This window comes from Cherax quadricarinatus, chromosome 21 (assembly GCF_038502225.1).
Source record: "Cherax quadricarinatus isolate ZL_2023a chromosome 21, ASM3850222v1, whole genome shotgun sequence".
Lineage (NCBI taxonomy): Eukaryota > Metazoa > Arthropoda > Malacostraca > Decapoda > Parastacidae > Cherax > Cherax quadricarinatus.
Window position 1 is genome coordinate 12,834,202 of NC_091312.1, and position 22,482 is coordinate 12,856,683.

Consider the following 22,482-nt stretch of genomic DNA (forward strand, 5'->3'; position numbering starts at 1 on the left):
CACTATCTCCGCCAACACAATATATTACCATCACTAACGCTCTACCCCCACCACCACAACTAATTTTGTTTCACTCTCCCCCAACTACCAGATCCAGTCCAAGAGAAACGGGTCTGCGGGGAGCGCAGGGAGAGCGGTGGAGGAGAGCGGGGAGCTCCTTGAGAAAAAGGACAAGAAAGCCTCCTCGGCCCGCTTCACCATCTACAAGGTCAACAAAGCCAGCAAGAAGAAGAGGGAGAAATCCTCAGCCAAGAAGGAGAGGAAAGCCACCAAGACCTTAGCCATCGTCCTGGGTAAGGAGAGGTTAATGGAGACTGCTGGAGGAGAGGAGAGAGAGAGAGAGAGAGAGAGAGAGAGAGAGAGAGAGAGAGAGAGAGAGAGAGAGAGAGAGAGAGAGAGAGAGAGAGAGAGAGAGAGAGAGAGAGAGAGAGAAAAAAAAACAGCAATTAGCCGCAAGTTTTTGTTATTTCGTTAATGTACCTTAACTTAACATAACCTAGAATTAGAAACATTAAATTTCCGCATGATGTTAGATCTGCCAAATGAAAACGATCGGTATTTCGTAGGAAACTGAACGTTCTAACTCGGGAACAAGTTGCAGTGGTAAATACATGCAGAAGTATAGAAGTACTATCAATTTTATCTTTCGTTTACAGCTTCGTCTAAATCTAGTACAAAAAGTTGAAGCCAGAGAAACACACACACAAACACAAACACAGTTCGACACTTCCTGTCTCACGGAATACTGCATATCCACACACACACACACACACACACACAATAAGTGTTGAAAAAAACACTATGATGCAGAGAAACGTTCCGGCTGTCCCTGGACAAAACGAAACGTTGTACTAGTAGCAAACGTTTCTATACAGTTAAATGTAATTTTTCTCCACTTGTCTTTCACCATTATCAACAACAGGTGTTACAGAGTCCACCATGATATTTCCTCTGCGTTAGTGTAAATAAACAATTGCGAACAGAAATATCCGAATTTTAACACTTTAACTAAATAAGTGTACTTAAAATTGAAAATAAAGAAAATAATTTTTAAAAATTAAATTGTCACATCAATAAAGACATGTACTCCAATAATAATAATAATAATAATAATAATAATAATAATAATAATAATAATAATAATAATAACAATAATATTTGTAATAATAATAATAATAATAATAATAATAATAATAATAATAATAATAATAAAAATAATAATAATAATAATAATAATGATAATGTAATACATTTCATTACCAATAAAATTAATGTTATTCCTTTTCCTTCGTCCAGTTTGGTTTTATGTCCAGCGAAGCGTGTCCCCTCATCTGAGGGGAAGAGAAAGCTGGAGAGAGAGAGAAAGATAGACAGAGAGAGAAAGAGTGAGAGAGAGAGAGGAATGCAAAAGTTATCAATATGGAACGAGGGACATGAAGTAATTATAACCGAGAAAAGTGAATGTGTTTCCAGGGAGAAGGAGAGAGAGAGAGAGAGGATAGGTGTAGAGGGTAGAAGAAAGACCGTTGAGGGGAGAAAGAGAAATGTAAAAGGGAGGAGGAGAAAAGAGACCTTAGAGGTGTAGAGGGGGAGAAAAGGAAAGACCGTAGAAGGAAGAGAGAGAGAGAAATGTGATGAATAGGAGGAAGAAAGAAACAGTGTAGGGAGAACAGCGAAGTAGAAAAGGGGGAAAAAAGGGTAGAAAATGTAGAGAGGAAGGGTAAGAAAATGAGAGAAGAGAAAGATTGAGAATAAAATCTGTAGAATAAGGAGGGAAAGTTTTATATATTAATTTATATTTCACGTTAAGCGCCAAATCCATGTGGATCAATCACCATAAGATGTGGTGGGGGCTCGGACCTCCGTCTGTTGAGTGCGTGACAGATGTGCTTTCTATTTGTATTTTTGTTAGTGGCCTTTGGGTTTGAGAACGACCTGCCTAGTATGGGCCAGGAGGCCTGCTGCAGTGTTCCTCCTTTCTTATGTTCTTATGTAAGTACACCTAAACGTAAGGAAGGAAAGAAATGTAGATAAACTGTGTAGAAATTGATAACGGAGACGGTGAGAGATAAGAGGTGGAAAAAGATAAGATAAAGGAAAACGGAAGAAAGGAGAAAGAAGGGAAACTGAGCAATAGAGAAGGAATATAAGGAGTGACTGGAGAGTTCTCTTTAGAGGAAGGAGGGAGAGAAATAAAGTAAGAGGTAGAGAGGACCTTGGCAAGGAATATATATATAACATCAGAAGAGGAGTGGGATAAGAGTAGATCGTAAATGTACAGATGAAACGTAGAAGTAAAGCAGCAAATGGGAGGAAATGGATGAGCAGCTGGGAGGGAGATGAAGATTAAGGAGGCAGGAGGGAAGAGAGAGATGGAATGGAAGAGAAGGATGACCAGGTGGAGGGGGAGGTAAAAGTGGAGCGAAACAACCCGTAGAATTATTTTTTGGTATATGGAAGTCGACGCATCTGCAGAGGGGCCTACGAAGTATTTGGTAAATCCTGAAACAGACGAGGGAAAGATAATTACAAGAGAATTGATTAAGCAGAAGAATTTTTACCCTTGAATGCAAAAAAAAAAATAACTAAAAGTTTGAGAGTGTTGATGTCGGTGTGAATCACGATCTTTGGATGTTCCGACAAAAATTAGGTAACAATGGAAACGATGCGTCTGAGAGCCATATGTGTTGCGCATATTAGGAAGAGAATAAAGCGTAAAGAAATCAGAATGTGTGGTGGTATGGAATGTATTATTCAAGAGTGAAGAAAAGGTTATTGCAATTGGTTGGTCACGTAGATGGAATGGATAAAGATAGGTGGATCATGAGAGGTGTGCATCAAACAGGTAGATGTAGAGAAGGGAACAGAATACTCGAGGGTGAAGAATGGGAGTGATGGAGGTAGTGAAAAGTGATTGATGGTACATCTAGCAAGCAATGAATGTTGTAAAGTGATCGTTGTAATTTTACGGGAGGTTGGAGTGAATGATAATGTTAATGACTTGACTCGGAAATCCCATTTAGCTGGACACGGGTAATGTAAGTGGGAAGAAAAGTACTTTAAGAGTCTGGAGGAACACTACAGAAGGCCTACTGGCCCATACAAGGCAGGTCCTTATCAAAACCACACCTACCCAAAGCTACCCAAGAATTTACTCTCATACCCACGACACCAATCAAACCCAGTCCCTCCCACTCATATATTTGTCCAATCTCTTGCCATTTTGTGGTAATTTTCCCAAATATGTGGGAGAACAAACTTTATGTGGGCTCTTTAGTGGAAGAACATTTATACCATGAAATTTATGGGACTTTTTCATGGGAATTGAACATTCTGTGGCATACTTTACGGGATTTTTATCTCATGTGGAAATTTTGTCGGAAAAGCACAGAGAATATTTCCACAGATGATTGTGGTGGACGATCAGGAGAGGCAATAATACTTCAGATCCCATATTGATTATCGCCTCAAGGAACATCATGTGTGAATTGTAAAGGACCTTTGTAGATGAATGGTTCAGAGAACCGACATGTTGATAAATTAGACACATGTGCAACTCTTGGGTATCTTTATTGAGGAAAAGTTTCGCCACACAGTGCAACTTCTTGGGATCTTAATGCTTAGGAATTCTTCGCTTGCCTAATTCTTGGGCACGACCTACTTCCACATTAAACAAATGTGACACCACCTATGACTGCTGCACCTCTCCTGCCATACGGTTTATAAGCTGCTTCTCCGCTCACATGCCGTATTCTACTCAAGATTGATGGACTGAACACATCGACTCAAGGTTGAGGGACTGATTACCTCATTCTCCTCCTGCTCTTCAAGTTTCTCCTATGTATGGACTGATGAAGCCACTGTGTGGCGAAACGTTTCCTCAATAAAGATACCCAAGAGTTGCACATGTGTCTAATTTGTAAAGGACCTGCCTAGTATGGGCCAACAGGCCTGGTGCAGTGTTCCTCCTTTCTTATGTTCTTATGTAATTTCATTTCTTATGAAGAAATGCTGAAAAAAATGTTGCTAATAGAAGTCGTAAGATTGAAGGAGAAAATACAGATGATGATTAAGAAACTGTCATAATTGCAGCAAAGTATTTTCCTTAACCCAGAATCTCAAGGTATAAAGATGTATAACCTTCAATGATTAACATAACAATGAAGTGAATAATCGTAACTTAAACGGCTGTGAATTAGACACTTGAAGAAACAGTGGGGATGCCAAGACGTGTCTGACAGAATTTGTCGAGACCGTTTAGAAAACAGACGAGTTAATAAGTTAGACACATGTCAGTTTTCTGAATCTTTTACACAAATTAAACGGTTGTTCTATTTCTTATGGGAACACAACATGCAGCCGTAGTTTATGTTCTCCACTTTGCGTCACTTTTAACGTTTTTTTTTATTTTGTAGACAATATACAGAATATCTGTGCCAACTGTACAATGTATATTAAAATCTCTATTCCCCCTAATGAAGCAAAAAGGGCTCTCTCTCTCTCTCTCTCTCTCTCTCTCTCTCTCTCTCTCTCTCTCTCTCTCTCTCTCTCTCTCTTTCTCTTTCTCTCTCTCTCGCACACACAAACGTACACAGATAAACACCTATCAACCCACCAAAAGTGAAAGAGGGAGGAGAATGAGAGAGAGAGAAAGGGAAAGTCATAAGAATCTAAACTTGTGTTAATTAAGGGTTGCACATCAAAGACAATTCTCTGACTGGTATGAATGCTTGTTGAACGTGTTGCGGGCAAGAATGAACCATCTACAGGCAAGAGGGAGAGAGACACACACACATGACTAAACGAGAGTGATGGTTATGAAGAATTTAACGGGAAATGAGAAAGTGGAAGAGGGGGAAAGAGAAAGAAACATTTTGACAAAAGTTCACAAGAAATGTCATAACAAAAAGAGATAATAATAATAATAATAATAATAATAATAATAATAATAATAATAATAATAATAATAATAATAATAATAATAATAATTTATCGAGGCAAGGGAAATATTTCCTTCTGATGGCTTGTATATTAAATTTCCGTTTTCCCGAAGGTTTCATTGAAGGACGATATATCGAGGCTTCCTATAGATGCTTCCTGGCGGTATATCAATGCTTCCTTTCAGTGTCTCTGGGCGGTATATCAAATCTTCCTATCAGTGTTTCTAGGCTACATAGAGAGACTTTTCTAGATTACTCTGTGCAATGTTTCTGGCCAAGGTCAGCTCTTACTTGAACGACGTTTCGCTCTAAACAGAGGTTTGTCAAGGTCTGACTCAGAGCAAAACGCAGTCCCAGTAGTCATAGGAGAAGCGCTAAACCCAGAGAGGGGAAATAGGAACCACCCAGTTAAGTTCCCAAGAAGGGAAGAGCAGGTTCACTTCCTCGGATCAAGAGCCACTCCAGAGACAAGGAGCCTCCCTTGAGTTTGTCATAACTATTGTCAGCAGTTTACGGCTACGATTGTTATTGTTGTGTTATTATGTATGTTATTATTATTGTGTGTGTGTGTGTATGAAACATAATTATTATTTTTTAATGATGAAACAATGAGGAAAACTTAAAGGGCAACAGAGAATAGCCAACAAGGGAGGGAGGGAATGAATGATGCAAAAATTGACAATAAAGATGTAATGAAAGGAAGGACAGAGAGGTGAGCATTTATTTAGAAATGACTGATGAGAAAACAAGATAATTACTGCGGTGTGAATAACAAGGAGAGAGAGAGAGAGAGAGAGAGAGAGAGAGAGAGAGAGAGAGAGAGAGAGAGAGAGAGAGAGAGAGAGAGAGAGAGAGAGAGAGAGAGAGAGAGAGAGAGAGAGAGAGATATAGAGAGAGAGAGAGAGAGAGAGAGAGAGAGAGAGAGAGAGAGAAAGAGTGAGAGTACTGGATGGGGTAGTATTGGAAAAGGAAGTAGTGGAGAAAGAAAAGGTGGAAGAGAAATGAGGAGAACGGAGAGAGAGAGAGAGAGAGAGAGAGAGAGAGAGAGAGAGAGAGAGAGAGAAAGGAGAGGAGGAAGAGTTCACTCCAATTAGCGAATCGTTGGAAAAAAATGTGTATTGCAAGAGGAAAAGGTAGATGAAGGAGGCAAAGGAGGGAAAGAAGAGGAGGGATAGAAGAAAAAAAGAATGGAGGACAGGTGAAGAGATGGAGGGAAAGGAGACGAGGGAATGGAAGGTAGTTGTGGTGGTGGTAATAGTGGTGAAAGTAGAATTAAGGAGGTTGTTGGGTTGATGATTGTGGTAGTGGAAATAATAGTTATAGAATGGTTGGTAATGGTAGTGGTGACTTTCTACTCCCGCCTATCCACCCTTGTCTACTCCTTCGTCCACTCCACTATCCACGCTCCATCTGTGTCTCCACCCATTTTACATCCATCTTCATCAACTCGGCTAGCAACTCCACTAGCCACGCTCCACCTGAGTCTTGTTCTATATTTCCATCTCTATTGACTCGTTAATTCAGAGACGCTTTAGGCAGGGAAAGCCATTTTTTGCTACGTTTTGTTCACACTGGGGCATTTTTTAACAAGATTCCACCTGAAATGAGACGTTTTGCCCACTGTGGGGTTTTATTATACGAGGTTTCGCCCAGACCTGGGCTTAATAAAGTGCTTCATAAACTCCCACTATGAGTGCAGCGAAGAGAAATAAAGTTTTGTGGTCTGCTTAAACTGCTTTTAATGTGAAAAATAACGACAGTGAAAAATATTAGTATTGGAAGAACTTTCGTGATTTCCAATATTATAATTTTCATGGAAAATTTGCGAAATGACGAAAGCGACTGGAATAATACTATTTTTTTCACTGGTTATTTTGCGTGGTATAGAGAGTAACATAAGTTGTCTAGTAGTCCTTAAAATATCTCCATTTTTCCTGTGATATTGATGCATCTCCGTACAAGTATCGTCTGTTGCAGGTGCATTCTTGGTGTGCTGGGTCCCCTTCTTTACTTGCAACATCGTTGACGCCATCAGCAAGAAGACGCAGAACCCGAGCCTGGAGCCCGGCATGACCATCTTCGTCCTCACCACCTGGATAGGTTACATGAATTCCTTCCTCAACCCCGTCATTTACACCATCTTCAACCCGGAGTTTAGGAAAGCCTTCAAAAAGATTCTAGTATGTGAGAACTAGTGGTGGTTGTGTGTGTGTGTACTCACCTATTTGTGGTTGCAGGGGTCGAGTCTTAGCTCCTGGCCCCGCGTCTTCACTAGTTGCTACTGGGTCCTCTCTCTCCCTGTGTGTGTGTGTGTGTGTGTGTGTGTGTGTGTGTGTGTGTGTGTGTATGATTGCAAGGACTTAGTCTCAGGTCCTGGCCCCGCCTCTACTCCGACTGCTACTGGTTTCACTCTCTCCTGACTTCGTGATCCTTACCATACCTATTCCACGCCATTTACTTAAGTCGTTCCACTTCCTAACCACATTATGGCTACATAAATATTTCCCAACATCCCCGTGACTCATCTATTCTTCTAACTTCCAGCTGTGACCTCGTATAGTTGAGACCCGCCTGTCAAACAGATTCTCCATGTCTTCTTAATCATTTCCTCTTAGTATTTTGCATGCCGTAATCATTTCTCTTTCTGTCCTTCTATTCTCTAGCCATCAAGTATAGCTCCTCTAGCCTCTCCTCATAGTACATACACCTCTGAAACTAATTTCGTTGAAAACCTTTGCGCTTTTTCTGTCTTCCGTGCATATTCTACCAGATGCTGGGTCCGTACTGGCGTTGCATAGACAAAAATTGGCCTGATATATGTCGTGTATAAGGGCGTGAATGGCTCCTTTTGTTTGTAAGTGGAAGAGGGGATCAGGAAGAGAAAGAGAGAGAAAGGACAGAGAGAGAGAGAAAGAGAAGACAGGAGAGAGAAAGACAGAGAGAGACGGTAAACAAAAGTTAGTTTTTCCTACGCAAGTAAAAATGCATAAGCGTAATTTTATTATCAGGTTGTAATGTATTTTGTAGCGCCATCATTAATCTGCATATATAATCCTCTTTACTCATTATTTAGCTTGATCTAACAAATACAAAAGCCATTATGCATCATTAAATCGTATTTATTTTTACTAGAAATATCAGTATATTAACTGTTCGTATAAAGCACGAGCTTTAAGGCCAACAGAACGGGCATTTTGTAATTTCTTTTCAAATGAATATTTCAGTCTTAATAAATATTGATTTTGTAAATAAGTCAGCAAGAGAAATTGTGAATGCTAAAGATTTTGTGTTTTTAGAAAACAAAACAAAACTTCATAACCTAAAGAAAACTTCTGTACATTTTCTACTGGGGTTTGTTTTAAGTAAAATTCAGATATTTAAATATATATATCTAAGGCTATTTTTTTCCATATTTGATCGTAGGAGGTATTATTTGATTCACTGTACATCCTACGAGCCTAAAATAGTCAGATTTGATCCGAGGAAGAGGACGGTAGTATTAATTTCTCGAATCAAGAAACCTACTCCAGACCGAAGACTCCCCACTTTGAAGAGAACGTAGACTGAATAATATATATATATATATATATATATATAAATATATATATATATATATATATATATATATATATATATATATATATAATATTCTGTAAGGCTGCTGCCTAATCTTCCGGCGAGGAGGAGAGCTCTTGTAAATGGATAGTAAGAGGTGCACTTAAGAGTGTGGCCTGAGGTAAACACTTGTCCCATCACCCCACGTCACGGGTGCCTCTGTGTTTAACACTTCAAAGATCGTAACACGTCACGGGTACTTCTAAGGTGTCATCACTTCAAAGCTCGTGCTACGTTTCTTATTCTATAAGAAGTTAGTTACCAGCTGCGAGCTTTCACAAAACAGTCACCAGTGAAGATGGCTGAAAGGAGCTTTAATGTTAGAATGATTACAATTGCACCTCTCATCAGAGACCTGCTAGCTCAAAGCTTAATTTAATATTAGCTTATTCTGCAACTTGAGTCTATCATGTCGCTTCATTTTTGTCTTATATAAGCTTTCTGATCCAGCTTTCGTCAGAGAGGTTACTGGATTATTCTCTCATAACAAATATGTATCCAAACTCAAAATTTAAAAAAAAAAAATAGCAATTGGCACCAGCGAACCCACACACGGATACTGTGAAATTGAAGATAAAATGAGTGTTGTGTATTTCGGCTTCACACTAGCATTCTCATCAGTAAACTGAAGTTTTCTTGTGAGAGTAACCACAGATAGACAACTCGCCACTTCGCCAAGGGGTGTCAAAACCACAATTCGTTATCATCACATTCTCGAAGAGGTAGGCAAACCATACTGTAGAAGCAACCGACGAACCGTACCCCTGCGTCACGAGGACACATAAATACTGACACGGTTTCTTCATCATCCATCTATAAAGTTAATAACTTTTAATCACTTCCTTAATATAGTCCTAGTATCAATAGCGTTTTTTTTTAAAGATGGAAACCTAGCTCCTGTAGGCCAGTGGATGACTAACCAGCCCACGAGGAATGGTAGGAAAATAAGTTTAATCCGTGAAGGGGAAAGATCGCTCCAGTTCCATGGGTCAAGACACCATTAATAGCATCAGTTCACTCCCACATTGAAGGGAGCGAGTTCAACTCCAAAATCTTTTACATATAACTCTGTCTAAGCTCGGAATGAAATCTTATTATTTCGCAACAGACTACTTTCTGCTTGTCTGTCTCACACACATCACAGATGTAATAATAAAACATATCATTGTTGGCAGAATTATAATTCTGCATATAAATATAAATTAAACAGTTCATAAATTTAAATAAACATATTTTTTGTAATGCATAAAATGCCATAAAAAGTTGTAAGAGACTTCTAACATCTATAATAAGGAGGACCTAACAGTATCACCTAAATTAACTTTCATAAAAGAGAGAAAGTTCATAGATTTAACCTTTACTAATGGGATAAAGGAAATCATTTTGTAATCACCTTCATTTTTATGTTATTTTATCGTGATATTATTCATAACTGTATTTAAAATTAAGTAAAAATATGTATTTATACTAAAATTATTATTTTTACAACAATTATTTTGATGATCATTCTAGTGTTAATTATTACTAACGTGTCATTAAAGTCTATAGAAAATGCATTATTTTAAACGATAACTATATATATAATATATATATATATATATATATATATATATATATATATATATAATATTATATATATATATATATATATATATATATATATATATATATATATGGAAAACAACCACTGTGAAAGAATAGTGAAATTCCAAGTGCTTTCGTGACTACTCACATTATCAAAGAACAATAAAAGTAATACATCAAAGGAAGGCATATAAAGAGTCTAGACCACACCTCATCATCACATCCCACAACAAAGCAACACCTGACGCGCGACGACACGCGACTCATAAGAAAGAGAACACGGCAGTAGGCCCGCTGGCCCAACTAGACAGGTCCTTCGCGGCATCCCACAAACTATTCTACCCAAGAATTGAGATTTATTATTTGTCCAAAGTATTATTAAATTCTTCCCAAATTCTATTAATTATAAATGGATTTAATTTATATAAACAAAAGGAAATATTCATATTATTTTCAAAACTGCTTTTTATGAAGCAAGATTCAATTACATTCCTGTCGACCATGGACCTGCTTGAAACAACTTTCTCAACATTTTGAAAATCAATTGGATGGTTAAAATCTCTCACATGAATCAATAGAGCATTGGAATCTTGCCCAGTTCTAATGTTATATTTACGTTGTTTTAATCTCAGTTCGACAGTAATAAACATTATCGCAAATTTTACAAGGAATCTTATGGACACATCAGTCAGCATTTTGTGGGGAACTCTTTATCAAAAGTTTCTTTTACTGTATCAAGATTTTTAAATACAACTTTGATATTAAAAGTTTTAAGAAGAAAAGGCATATCAACCAAGTTTTTATGGTAAGGGAGAACCAAGATATTTTTAGTTGAATAAGGTTGGTAGTCCCTTTTTGGATTGTAAAAAGTATTTCTAGCAATTTTAAAAGATTTATCAATTATGTTTCTTGAGCATACACACACACACACGCACACACACACACACACACACACACACACACACACACACACACACACACACACACACACACACACACACACACACGCACACACACACACACACACACACACACACACACACACAGGAGAGACAACAAGAAACGACCGTGAAGTATGAGAGGAGCTCAACATGAGATTCAAAGAAGTGTTCACAGAGGAGACGGAAGGGGCTCCAGAGAGACGGAGAGGTGGGGTACACCACCAAGTGTTGGACACAATACACACAACCTAGGAAGAAGTGAAGAGGCTTCTGAGTGAGCTAGACACCTCAAAGGCAATTGGGCCGGATAACATCTCTCCATGGGTCCTGGGACAGGGAGCAGAATCGTTATGTGTGCCCCTAACAACAATATTCAATACAACTGTCGAAACAGGGATATTGCCTTAGGCATGGAAAACAGCAAATGTAGTCCCAATTTTCAAAAAAAAAGGAAGCAGTCATGAAGCGCTAAACTACACACCAGTGTCACTAACATGTATAGTATGCAAAGTCATGGAGAAGATTATCAGGAAAAGAGTAGTGGAACACCTAGAAAGGAATGATCTCATCAACAGCAGCCAACATAGTTTCAGGGAAATCCTGTGTCACAAACCTACTGAAGTTCAATGAGAGGGTGACAGCAGTAAGACAAGAGAGATTGGTGGGTAGATTGCATTTTCTTGGACTGTAAGAAGGCGTCTGACACAGTTCCACACAAGAGATTAGTGCAAAAACTGGAGGACAAGGCAAGGATAACAGGGAAGGCACTATAATGAATCAGGGAATACTTGTCAGGAAAACAGCAACGAATCATGGTACGTGGCGAGGTGTCAGAGTGGGCGCCTGTGACCAGCGGGGTCCCACAGGGGTCAGTCCTAGGACCAGTGCTGTTTCTGGTATTTGTTAACGACATGAAGGAAAGAATAGACTCCGAAGTGTTCCTGTTTCCAGATGACGTGAAGTTGATGAGAAGAATTCATTCGGTCGAAGACCAAGCAGAACTACAAAGGAATCTGGACAGGCTGCAGACCTGGTCCAGCAACTGGCTCCTGGAGTTCAACCCCGCCAAGTGCAAAGTCATGAAGATTGTGGAAGGGCAAAGAAGACCGCAGACGGAGTACAGCCTAGGGGGCCAGAGACTACAAACCTCACTCAAGGAAAAAGATCTTGGGGTAGGTATAACACCAGGCATATCTCCTGAGGCACACATCAACCAAACAACTGATGCAGCATATGGGCGTCTAGGAACCTCAGAACAGCATTCCGACATCAAATAAGGAATCATTCAGGACCCTGTACACCGTGTGCGTTACGCCCATATTGGTGTATGCGGCACCAGTTTGGAACCCACACCTAGCCAAGCACGTAAAGAAACTAGAGAAAGTGCAAAGGTTTGCAACAAGACTAGTCCCAGAGCTAAGGGGTATGTCCTACGAGGAAAGGTTAAGGGAAATCGACCTGACGACACTGGAGGACAGGAGAGATAGGGGGGACATGATAACGACATACAAAATACTGAGAGGAATTGACAAGGTGGACAAAGACAGGATGTTCCAGAGATGGGACACAACAACAAGGGGATACAGTTGGAAGTTGAAGACACAGATGAATCACAGGGCTGTTAGGAAGAATTTCTTCGGCCACAGAGTAGCAGGAAGTGGAATAGTTTGGGAAGCGATGTAATGGAGGCAGGATCCATACACATCTTTAAGCAAAGGTATGATAAAACTCACGGTTCAGGGAGAGTGACCTAGTAGAGACAAGTGAAGAGGCGGGGCCAGGAGCTAGAACTCGACCCCTGCAATCTCAACTAGGTGAGTACAACTAGGTGAGTGCACACACACACACACACACACACACACACACACACACACACACACACACACACACACACACACACACACGCGCGCGCGCGCGCGCGCGCACACACATATATATAAATATATATATATATATATATATATATATATATATATATATATATATATATATATATATATATATATATGTATATATATATATATATATATATATATATATATATATATATATATATATATATATATATATATATATATATATATATATGCAAAACAACCACTGTGAAAGAAAAGAGAAATTCCAAGCGCTTTCGTGACTACTCACATTATCAAGGAACATTTTTCCTTGATAATGTGAGTAGTCACGAAAGCGCTTGGAATTTCTCTGTTCTTTCACAGTGGTTGTTTTGCATATTCTGAAATCACCTGTTTACTGTGATCTTATTGCATATATATATATATATATATATATGTATATATATATATATATATATATATATATATATATATATATATATATATATATATATATATATATATATATATTTATATATATATATGTCATGCCGAATATGTAAAACTGGTCAATTAGCAAGAACTCATTTAAAATTAAGTCCTTTCTAAAATTTTCTCTTATACGTTTAAAGATATATTTTTTTCATTAATATTGTTGTAAAAATTTATAATTTTGCACCAAAAGAATCTTAGAAAACTTACCTAACCTTATAATAACAAGAGCAATTTATTTTAGCCTAACCCAACTAAATATATTTTAGATACGTTTACAATAATTTAATACTAAACAAACACAATGAAACATATTTTTTTCGTTGGGTTCAGAATAAATTTGACGAAATTATTGCATACACAAATTTTCACTTGTCCTATATGGTAAGATGAGCGTTGCTATTTAAGCCAAGATCGCAAGTTCTGCCTATTCGGCACGACATATATATATATATATATATATACATATATATATATATATATATATATATATATATATATATATATATATATATATATATATATATATATATGTACATATATATATATATATATATATATATATATATATATATATATATATATATATATATATATATATATATATATATATATATATATATATATATATATAATTCCAAAAAATGGATATAGCCAACAGCCCCTCCCAGCAGACAGAGCTGACAACAGCTACCCTGACTTCACCTCTACAGAAGACCAAAATCTGCAATCAAATAAACATCCACCAGGTCGCCGACACACATCCACACATCCCCAAAGCAGCTCGCCCTCAAGCTGCTAGCAAATTCACTGACCTGTTGAAGAAAGTCAACAATGTCCCTACAAACAACGGATCCTGGCTCAGCCGACTGCTATATGACAATGCTTTTCTGTCTGTCCCACCAATGAGGGACAAGTCAATAGATACAGCTGTTATTAGGGCAATAAGTGCATTCCCTAGAGCTGAGAACCTCGTCCGTCTCCCCTCTAGGGAGATAAACACCCGTTGGGCAAATGCCAACAACAGGACACCTGAAGCCTCAAAAATCAGAGCCCAAATTAATAAAAAAAAACAGAAGAGAGTAATACTACTGGAGCACTGAGACTTATAACCAGTGAGGATACCATCGCTTCTAAGGACGTCATTACAGCACGAGCCCTAAAGAACAAACATCCATCTCTGACATTGCAACAGGTGAAGAACATATAACCCTAGAGGACGCTGATGTGTAAATATCTACTATGTCATTTCTACAGGGCTCATCAGAAGGTTTCACTGGTTTAAGGCCATAACACTTAAAACAAATGTTCTTTCCAGCACTTGGTGATGTTTTAGAAAGGTTGCTGTCTGAACTCACTAAATTTTCCAATCTGTGCCTGGCTGGCAGTGTCCCAAAGGCCATTAGACCCATCTTCTTTGGTGCCCCATTGTGTGCCCTCCGGAAAAAGGATGGAGGAATCAGACCCATTACAGTGGGCAACACCCTTCGGCGCCTACTCGCCAAGGCTGCAGTAAGAATGGTGAGTCAAGAGGCTGCCGCAGTGTCGAAACCAACTCAGTTTTGCCAACGCTTTCAACTTGGTCAGAAGAGATGCTGCTCTCTAAGCAGTTTCTAGACACTTCCCTTCCCTCTATCCCTTCATACAATCGTGTTATAATGTGACTTCTAAACTATTGTTTGGGACCATGAAATTGACTCGTGTGAGAGAGTGAAACAGAGGGACCCTTTCGCCCCCATACACAAACGCTGATCTCTGGCTGAAGGACACTCGAACCTACGAACCTTGGAACAAGGTACGCAGTGCTATACCGAACTCACCACACTGGACCAATACCTTGGAGTCCAGCTTGCGCTAGACTTTGATCCAAGGCAGCCAGCTTTCAGGGAGAAGGCTTACAGCTTTTCATCTCATCCCTTGCACGCATCAGCCTTACTAGAGATTTTAACAATGCAAGGAATTCGCGAGAGCATGCGAAATATACACAAACACTGATCTCTGGCTGAAAGAGACTCGAACCTACGAACCTTGGAACAAGGTATGCAGTGCTTTACCAAACTCACCACACTGGACCAATACCTTGGAGTCCAGCTTTCGCTACACTTTGATCCAAGGCAGCCAGCTTTCAGGGAGAAGGCTTACAGCTTTTCATCTCATCCCCTGCATGCATCACTGCGTACCTTGTTCCAAGGTTCGTAGGTTCGACTCTCTTTCAGCCAGAGATCAGTGTTTGTGTATATTTCGCCTGCTCTCGCGAATTCCTTGCATTGTTAAAATCTCTAATAAGGCTGATGCATGCAGGGGATGAGATGAAAAGCTGTAAGCCTTCTCCCTGAAAGCTGGCTGCCTTGGATCAAAGTCTAGCGCAAGCTGGACTCCAAGGTATTGGTCCAGTGTGGTGAGTTCGGTATATCACTGCGTACCTTGTTCCAAGGTTCGTAGGTTCGAGTCTCCTTCAGCCAGAGATCAGTGTTTATATATATATATATATATATATATATATATATATATATATATATATATATATATATATATATATATATATATATGTGTGTGTGTGTGTGTGTGTGTGTGTGTGTGTGTGTGTGTGTGTGTGTGTGTGTGTGTGTGTGTGTCGTGCCGAATACGCAGAACTTGCGATCTTGGCTTAAATAGCAACGTTCATCTTGCCATATAGGACAAGTGAAAATTTGTGTATGCAATAATTTCGCCAAAATCATTCTGAACCTGACGAAAAAAATATATTTTACTGTGTTTGTTTAGTATTAAATTATTGTAAACAAATATAAAATATATTTAGTTGGGTTAGGCTAAAATAAATTGTTTTTGTTATAATAAGGTTAGGTAAGTTTTCTAAGTTCCTTTTGGTGCAAAATTATAAATTTTTACATCAACATTAATGAAAAAATATATATCTTTAAAGGTATATGAGAAAATTTTAGAAATTACTTAATTTTAATTGAGTTCTTGCTAATTGACCAGTTTTACATATTCGGCACGACATATATATATATATATATATATATATATATATATATATATATATATATATATATATATATATATATATATATATATATATATATATATATATATATATATATATATATATATATATATATATATATATATATATATATATATATATATATATATATATATATATGCAATAAGATCACAGTAAACAGGTGATTTCAGAATATGCAAAACAACCACTCTGAGAGTGGTTGTTTTGCATATATATATATATATATATATATATATATATATATATATATATATATATATATATGTATATATATATATATATATATATATATATATATATATATATATATTTATATATATATATATATATATATACATATGCAATAAGATCACAGTAAACAGGTGATTTCAGAATATGCAAAACAACCACTCTGAGTGGTTGTTTTGCATATATATATATATATATATATATATATATATATATATATATATATATATATATATATATATATATATATATATATATATATATATATATATATATTTATATATATATATATATATATATATATATATATATATATATATATATATATATATCAAATTGGGGAGGAGAAGTATGGAATAAGTGAATGTTTTCAGATATTTGGGAGTTGACGTGTCGGCGGATGAATTTATGAAGGATGAGGTTAATCATAGAATTGATGAAGGAAAAAAGGTGAGTGGTGCGTTTAGGTATATGTGGAGACAAAGAACGTTGTCTATGGAGGCAAATAAGGGAATCTATGAAAGTATAGTGGTACCATCATTCTTATATGGGTGTGAAGCTTGGGTTGTAAATGCTGCAGCGAGTAAGCGGTTGAAGGCAGTGGAGATATCCTGTCTAAGGGCAATGTGTGGTGTTAATGTTATGCAGAAAATTCGGAGTTTGGGATTTAGGAGGTGTGGAGTTAATAAAAGTATTAGTCAGAGTGCTGAAGAGGGGTTGTTGAGGTGGTTTGGTCATTTAGAGAGAATGGATCAAAATAGAATGACATGTAGAGCGTATAAATCTGTAGGGAAAGTAAGGCGTGGTAGGGGTCGTCCTCGAAAGTGTTGGATGGAGAGGGCAAAGGTTTTGTGGTTGAGGGACTTGGACTTCCAGCAAGCGTGCGTGAGCGTATTAGATAGGAGTGAATAGAGACGAATGGTAATTGGGACCTGACGAGCTGTTGGAGTGTGATCAGGGTAATATTTAGAGTAGGGATTCAGTGAAACTCGTTATTTTATATAGCCGGACTTAAGTCCTGGAAATGGGAAGTACAATGCCTGCACTTTAAAGGAGGGTTTTGGGATATTGGCAGTTTGGAGGGATATGTTGTGTATCTTCATACGTATATACTTCTAAACTGTTGTATTCTGAGCACCTCTGCAAAAACAGTGATCATGTGTGAGTGTGGTGAAAGTGTTGAATGATGATGAAATTATTTTCTTTTTGGGGATATTCTTTCTTTTATGGGTCACCCTGCCTCGGTGGGAGACGGCCGACTTGTTAAATAAATAAATATAGATATATATATATATATATATATATATATATATATATATATATATATTTATTTATTTATGCATGTATATATGTATATGATAGCTCTCTGCTTTTGTATTAGAAAAAAATACATCATCAGGAGCTTGCAATGTTGCAGGAAAGAGGAAGTCCAGGCAAATTCTTTAAGCGAGCAAAAAACGTTCCCTTGAATGAATTTACTTAGACTTCCTCCTCCTTTCTGCAACACTGCAGGCCCTTGATGATGTGTTGATTGCAACACGAAGGGCCAAGAGCTATCATTCAACTCCCCCTGAGGTTGTCTAGCATGCATGCGTATATATGTATATATATATATATATATATATATATATATATATATATATATATATATATATATATATATATATATATATATATATACATATATATATATATATATATATATATATATATATATATATATATATATATATATATATATATATATATATATATATATATATATATATATATATTTATTTAACAAGTCGGCCGTCTCCCACCGAGGCAGGGTGACCCATAAAAGAAAGAATATCCCCAAAAAGAAAATAATTTCATCATCATTCAACACTTTCACCACACTCACACATGATCACTGTTTTTGCAGAGGTGCTCAGAATACAACAATTTAGAAGTATATACGTATGTTAATGTAATTTTTTTTAATTTTGCACCAGAAGAATCTTAGAAAACTTACCTAACCTTATTATAACAAGAGCAATTTATTTTAGAATAACCCAACTATATATATTTTAGATTTGTTTACAATAATTTAATACTAAACAAACACAGCGAAATATATTTTTTTCGTTAGGTTCTGAATGATTTTGGCGAAATTATTCCATACACAAATTTTCACTTGACCTATATGGCAAGATGAGCGTTGCTCTTTAAGCCAAGATCGCAAATTCTGCCTATTCGGCACGACATATATATATATATATATATATATATATATATATATATATATATATATATATATATATATATATATATATATATATATATATATATATATATATATATATATATATATATATATATACATATTGTTATAATATTATGTATTGCATATACACGTTTCCTGTACATAGCAGAATTTTTCTTTTTCAGATGACGGAGCCTTGCTGGACCAGCCATTAAGTGTCAATTGCCTCGTTTAGGAGTTGTTAGCTGAAATAGTTCAAGAAGAGAACGATTGCATACTCCTAAGAAATCCATATTTTGCCTCTGTTCTCTTCAAGTTCCTTAAGCAAAAAAAAAAAATACCAACGGACCGAGTAATACCAGACCAGGTACCAAAGTGTCTAACACCCCAGGACAACAATCCCCAGCGCATATATAGCTGACTAGCCGATCCACAGTCCATCAACCAAATCGATAACTCTCCTCTTTTTTTTCAAGAGAACACAAAGCTAATCAACTCCCTAACCAGAAAGAAAGTGTAGAAGTACCGAGGCTTCAAGTCTCTGAACTCTTCAAACCAAGAAAATAAGAGTGGTGAGCTCATCTCATTTATATCATTACTGAACTCACGAGGCTTCATCCTCGGATCCCGCATTATCCATTAAGTGTCCATTCACAAACAAAAGGAGGACCCTCGCCTATACACTGTGTCATTTTCCCACTCTTGCAAAGGTGCTTGCTCTTCTAGTGCGATACTTAGAGACTCAATAGATTTTTGGATATAAATATATATATATATATATATATATATATATATATATATATATATATATATATATATATATATATATATATATATATATATATATATATATATATATATATATATATATATATATATATATATATATATATATATATATATATATATATATATATATATATATATATATATATGTGTGTGTGTATATAAATATATATATATAAGGCTTTGTTTTGCAGGAAAATTAAATTTTATATTTAATACCACAAAGTATGTAGACTAGAATCTTTATATCGTCTTTATCATAGTTTTAATGACAACAGATGTCTGGTTTTTCTCCTTTTGAAGCACTCATGTTGTGTGTGTGTGTGTGTGTGTGTGTGTGTGTGTGTGTGTGTGTGTGTGTGTGTGTGTGTGTGTGTGTGTGTGTCTGTGCATGCAAGTCTCGCTTGTGTAATATTCCTTGGCTTAAGCAACTGATCGAGGTAGTCAGAAAAAGGAGAAATACCAGCCAATGTGATGACTGAGAAAACAGAAACAAAATATTAATAACTGGGCCCTAGAACATGTATATAGTAAGATGTAGTAAATTATGTGTACAAAATGTAATATGGATTGTACATAGTACTGTAGCGTGTGTGTGTGTGTGTGTGTGTGTGTGTGTGTGTGTGTGTGTGTGTGATAATGCTGATGATGACGGAGATGGTGATGACAGCAGTGATGATGATAAGGATGATAACGACGACGACGATGATAACGAAAGAAACAATAATATAACCTGTTAACCTGTTAGTATTTGCTGATAGTATTCTCCTCACCCTTTCCCACAAGCAGCCTGGTGTTATGTGTAACCTTTAATTTGTGAATAAAATGGATGACTGTACACTGGTTTGTTATTGGTCTGATACTCATCCTGGGTTGTCTAAACTAGATCAAACACTCTACCTACCTGGAGTCTCCCTGGAGGGTATTCCGGGGATCAACGCCCCCCGCAGCCCGGTCCATGACCAGGCCTCCCGGTGCCTCAGGGCCTGATCAACTAGGCAGTTACTGCTGACCGCACGTGGTCCACGTAGTCCAACGTACGAACCACAGCCCGGCTGATCCGGCACTGACTTAATCTGTCCAGTTCCCTCTTGAAGGTAGCCAGGGGTCTATAGATGATTCCCCTTATGCCTGGTGGGATGCTACTGAACAGTCTTGGGCCCCGGACACTCATTCTCTCTGTCTCTCTCTCAAAGCATTTGTATATACTCTAAATATTTTTTATCACTTTCTTAGTTCTGTCATGCCATTTCTCAGAGACGAAAAAAAAAACCACGCGCACAAATATCAAGAACGCTCAAACAAAACGCACATAAAGGGGAAAAATAAAACAAGCACGTAGAACTGACAAGATTATTAAAACTAAAATAATGTAAAGTATGCGCGAGTATAAAATGAAATACCATTTTTCCGCAATATTTTAAAATATACAGCATCGTGAGAAAATTATAAACAAGTTCAAAGGGGTGAAAAAAAAAGCTAAGACGTAAGAAAAACTTCAGAAATAGGCTACATGAAGGTGACTTAGTATGACGTCACCTGTGCACCACTAGCCATAAATACTTCAATCTTTATTGTAGGGATCAACGTAAACTCCAAGTGTATGCATACTAGGATGTGCACCCTTCTAAGTGTATGTACACTGCTGTTTCTCAGTGCATTAAATATATATAAATTACAAAAATAAAAAGGAAATTCAGCCCGGAATGGGTCACTCAGCGCTGATAGTACAAAATAAAGGATAGTATGTGAGTCGGCAAGAAATTCTACCTGAACCAGGAATTTAGGGAAGTTTTTAACGCTGACGAAAATCAAATAAAGGAAACTTATAGGCAGAATGAAAGTAAAACATAAATTGAGAAATAAAAAATATATAAACTAGCGCGTGCAATAAACAGGAACGTGGATTTTTATTGCACAAGATTAATTATGATGAAGGATTCCACTTGATTCTAAGCAAATTTGAAATTTTACCCATTTTTTTTTCAAAATTCTTGGAATCGTTTCAGTCAGCTAAGTTACTGGAGAATGAATTTTTTTGATAGGCTTCCAACTTACAGTGTTGGTGAGCTTTATAATGAGATGAAGGCTTGGATTTCACTTTGAGCTACGTAAATTTTAAATCAGGCATTTTATTAAATAAGCTGGTTGCCATGTAATAACTAGAGAATGTCTCTTCTAGCCTGGTTAACTAGAAGCATTTTCGTAATGAATTTGGGCTGCGTCGGTGCCAACTTACCAATTTTATAGCAAAAAAAATAAATCAAATTAGACTTCATTATGAAACATAAATTCAATTATATTTGTCTTCTAGGATTGCAGGGAATTTAAAATAAAGCACTACTGCAAAAAAATTAAACCCGAGATTATTGTTATTATAATCACAACTAAGCGTCAAACTCACAAGGGTCATACAGCACTGCAGAAAAAAAAATAAACAGGAAATATTGAAAACCCGTTTTCATATCATTTTGTAATTTTCTCGAGTTTAATGAACTCAAACACTGTGGAACTTGAAGCCAGAACCAATACATTCCTTGCTTCCACTAACTTCTTCCTAGGTTTTCGTTTATTAATACAGAGAGCCTTATGCGATCGGCTTCAGATTTTCAACCCCTGGTGAGTTAGTCAGGAAACAGGATAAGTGTTTCCTGACACGGGTCTTAGTCATATGATGACCTACATATGGAGCTTTTGGTCATCTGATCGAGGACTTCCACTGGCTTACCGGTCCACCTCTTTCAAAATCATAACTGTAGACAAGCGCAGGTGCCAGCTGCTCAGTTCCTGAAACTGGTTTCCATGT

General features: G+C 36.9%; 1 protein-coding gene across 2 annotated transcripts in view; it reads left to right on the plus strand.

Annotated features, from left to right (window-relative positions):
• LOC128689131 (dopamine D2-like receptor) overlaps positions 1–19,636 on the plus strand; it is a 54,558-nt gene extending 34,922 nt beyond the window's left edge. The window contains exons 6-8 of one of the 2 annotated variants that reach the window (XM_070087228.1): positions 92–293; positions 6,918–7,120; positions 19,076–19,636. In XM_070087228.1, the coding sequence (XP_069943329.1) occupies positions 92–293; positions 6,918–7,120; positions 19,076–19,105 (435 nt within the window). In that variant the 3' untranslated portion in view covers positions 19,106–19,636. Of the gene's footprint in view, positions 1–91; positions 294–6,917; positions 7,136–19,075 lie in introns of those variants that run through there. The other variant, XM_053777256.1, reaches the window with a different exon arrangement.
• Positions 19,637–22,482: the final 2,846 nt, after the last annotated feature.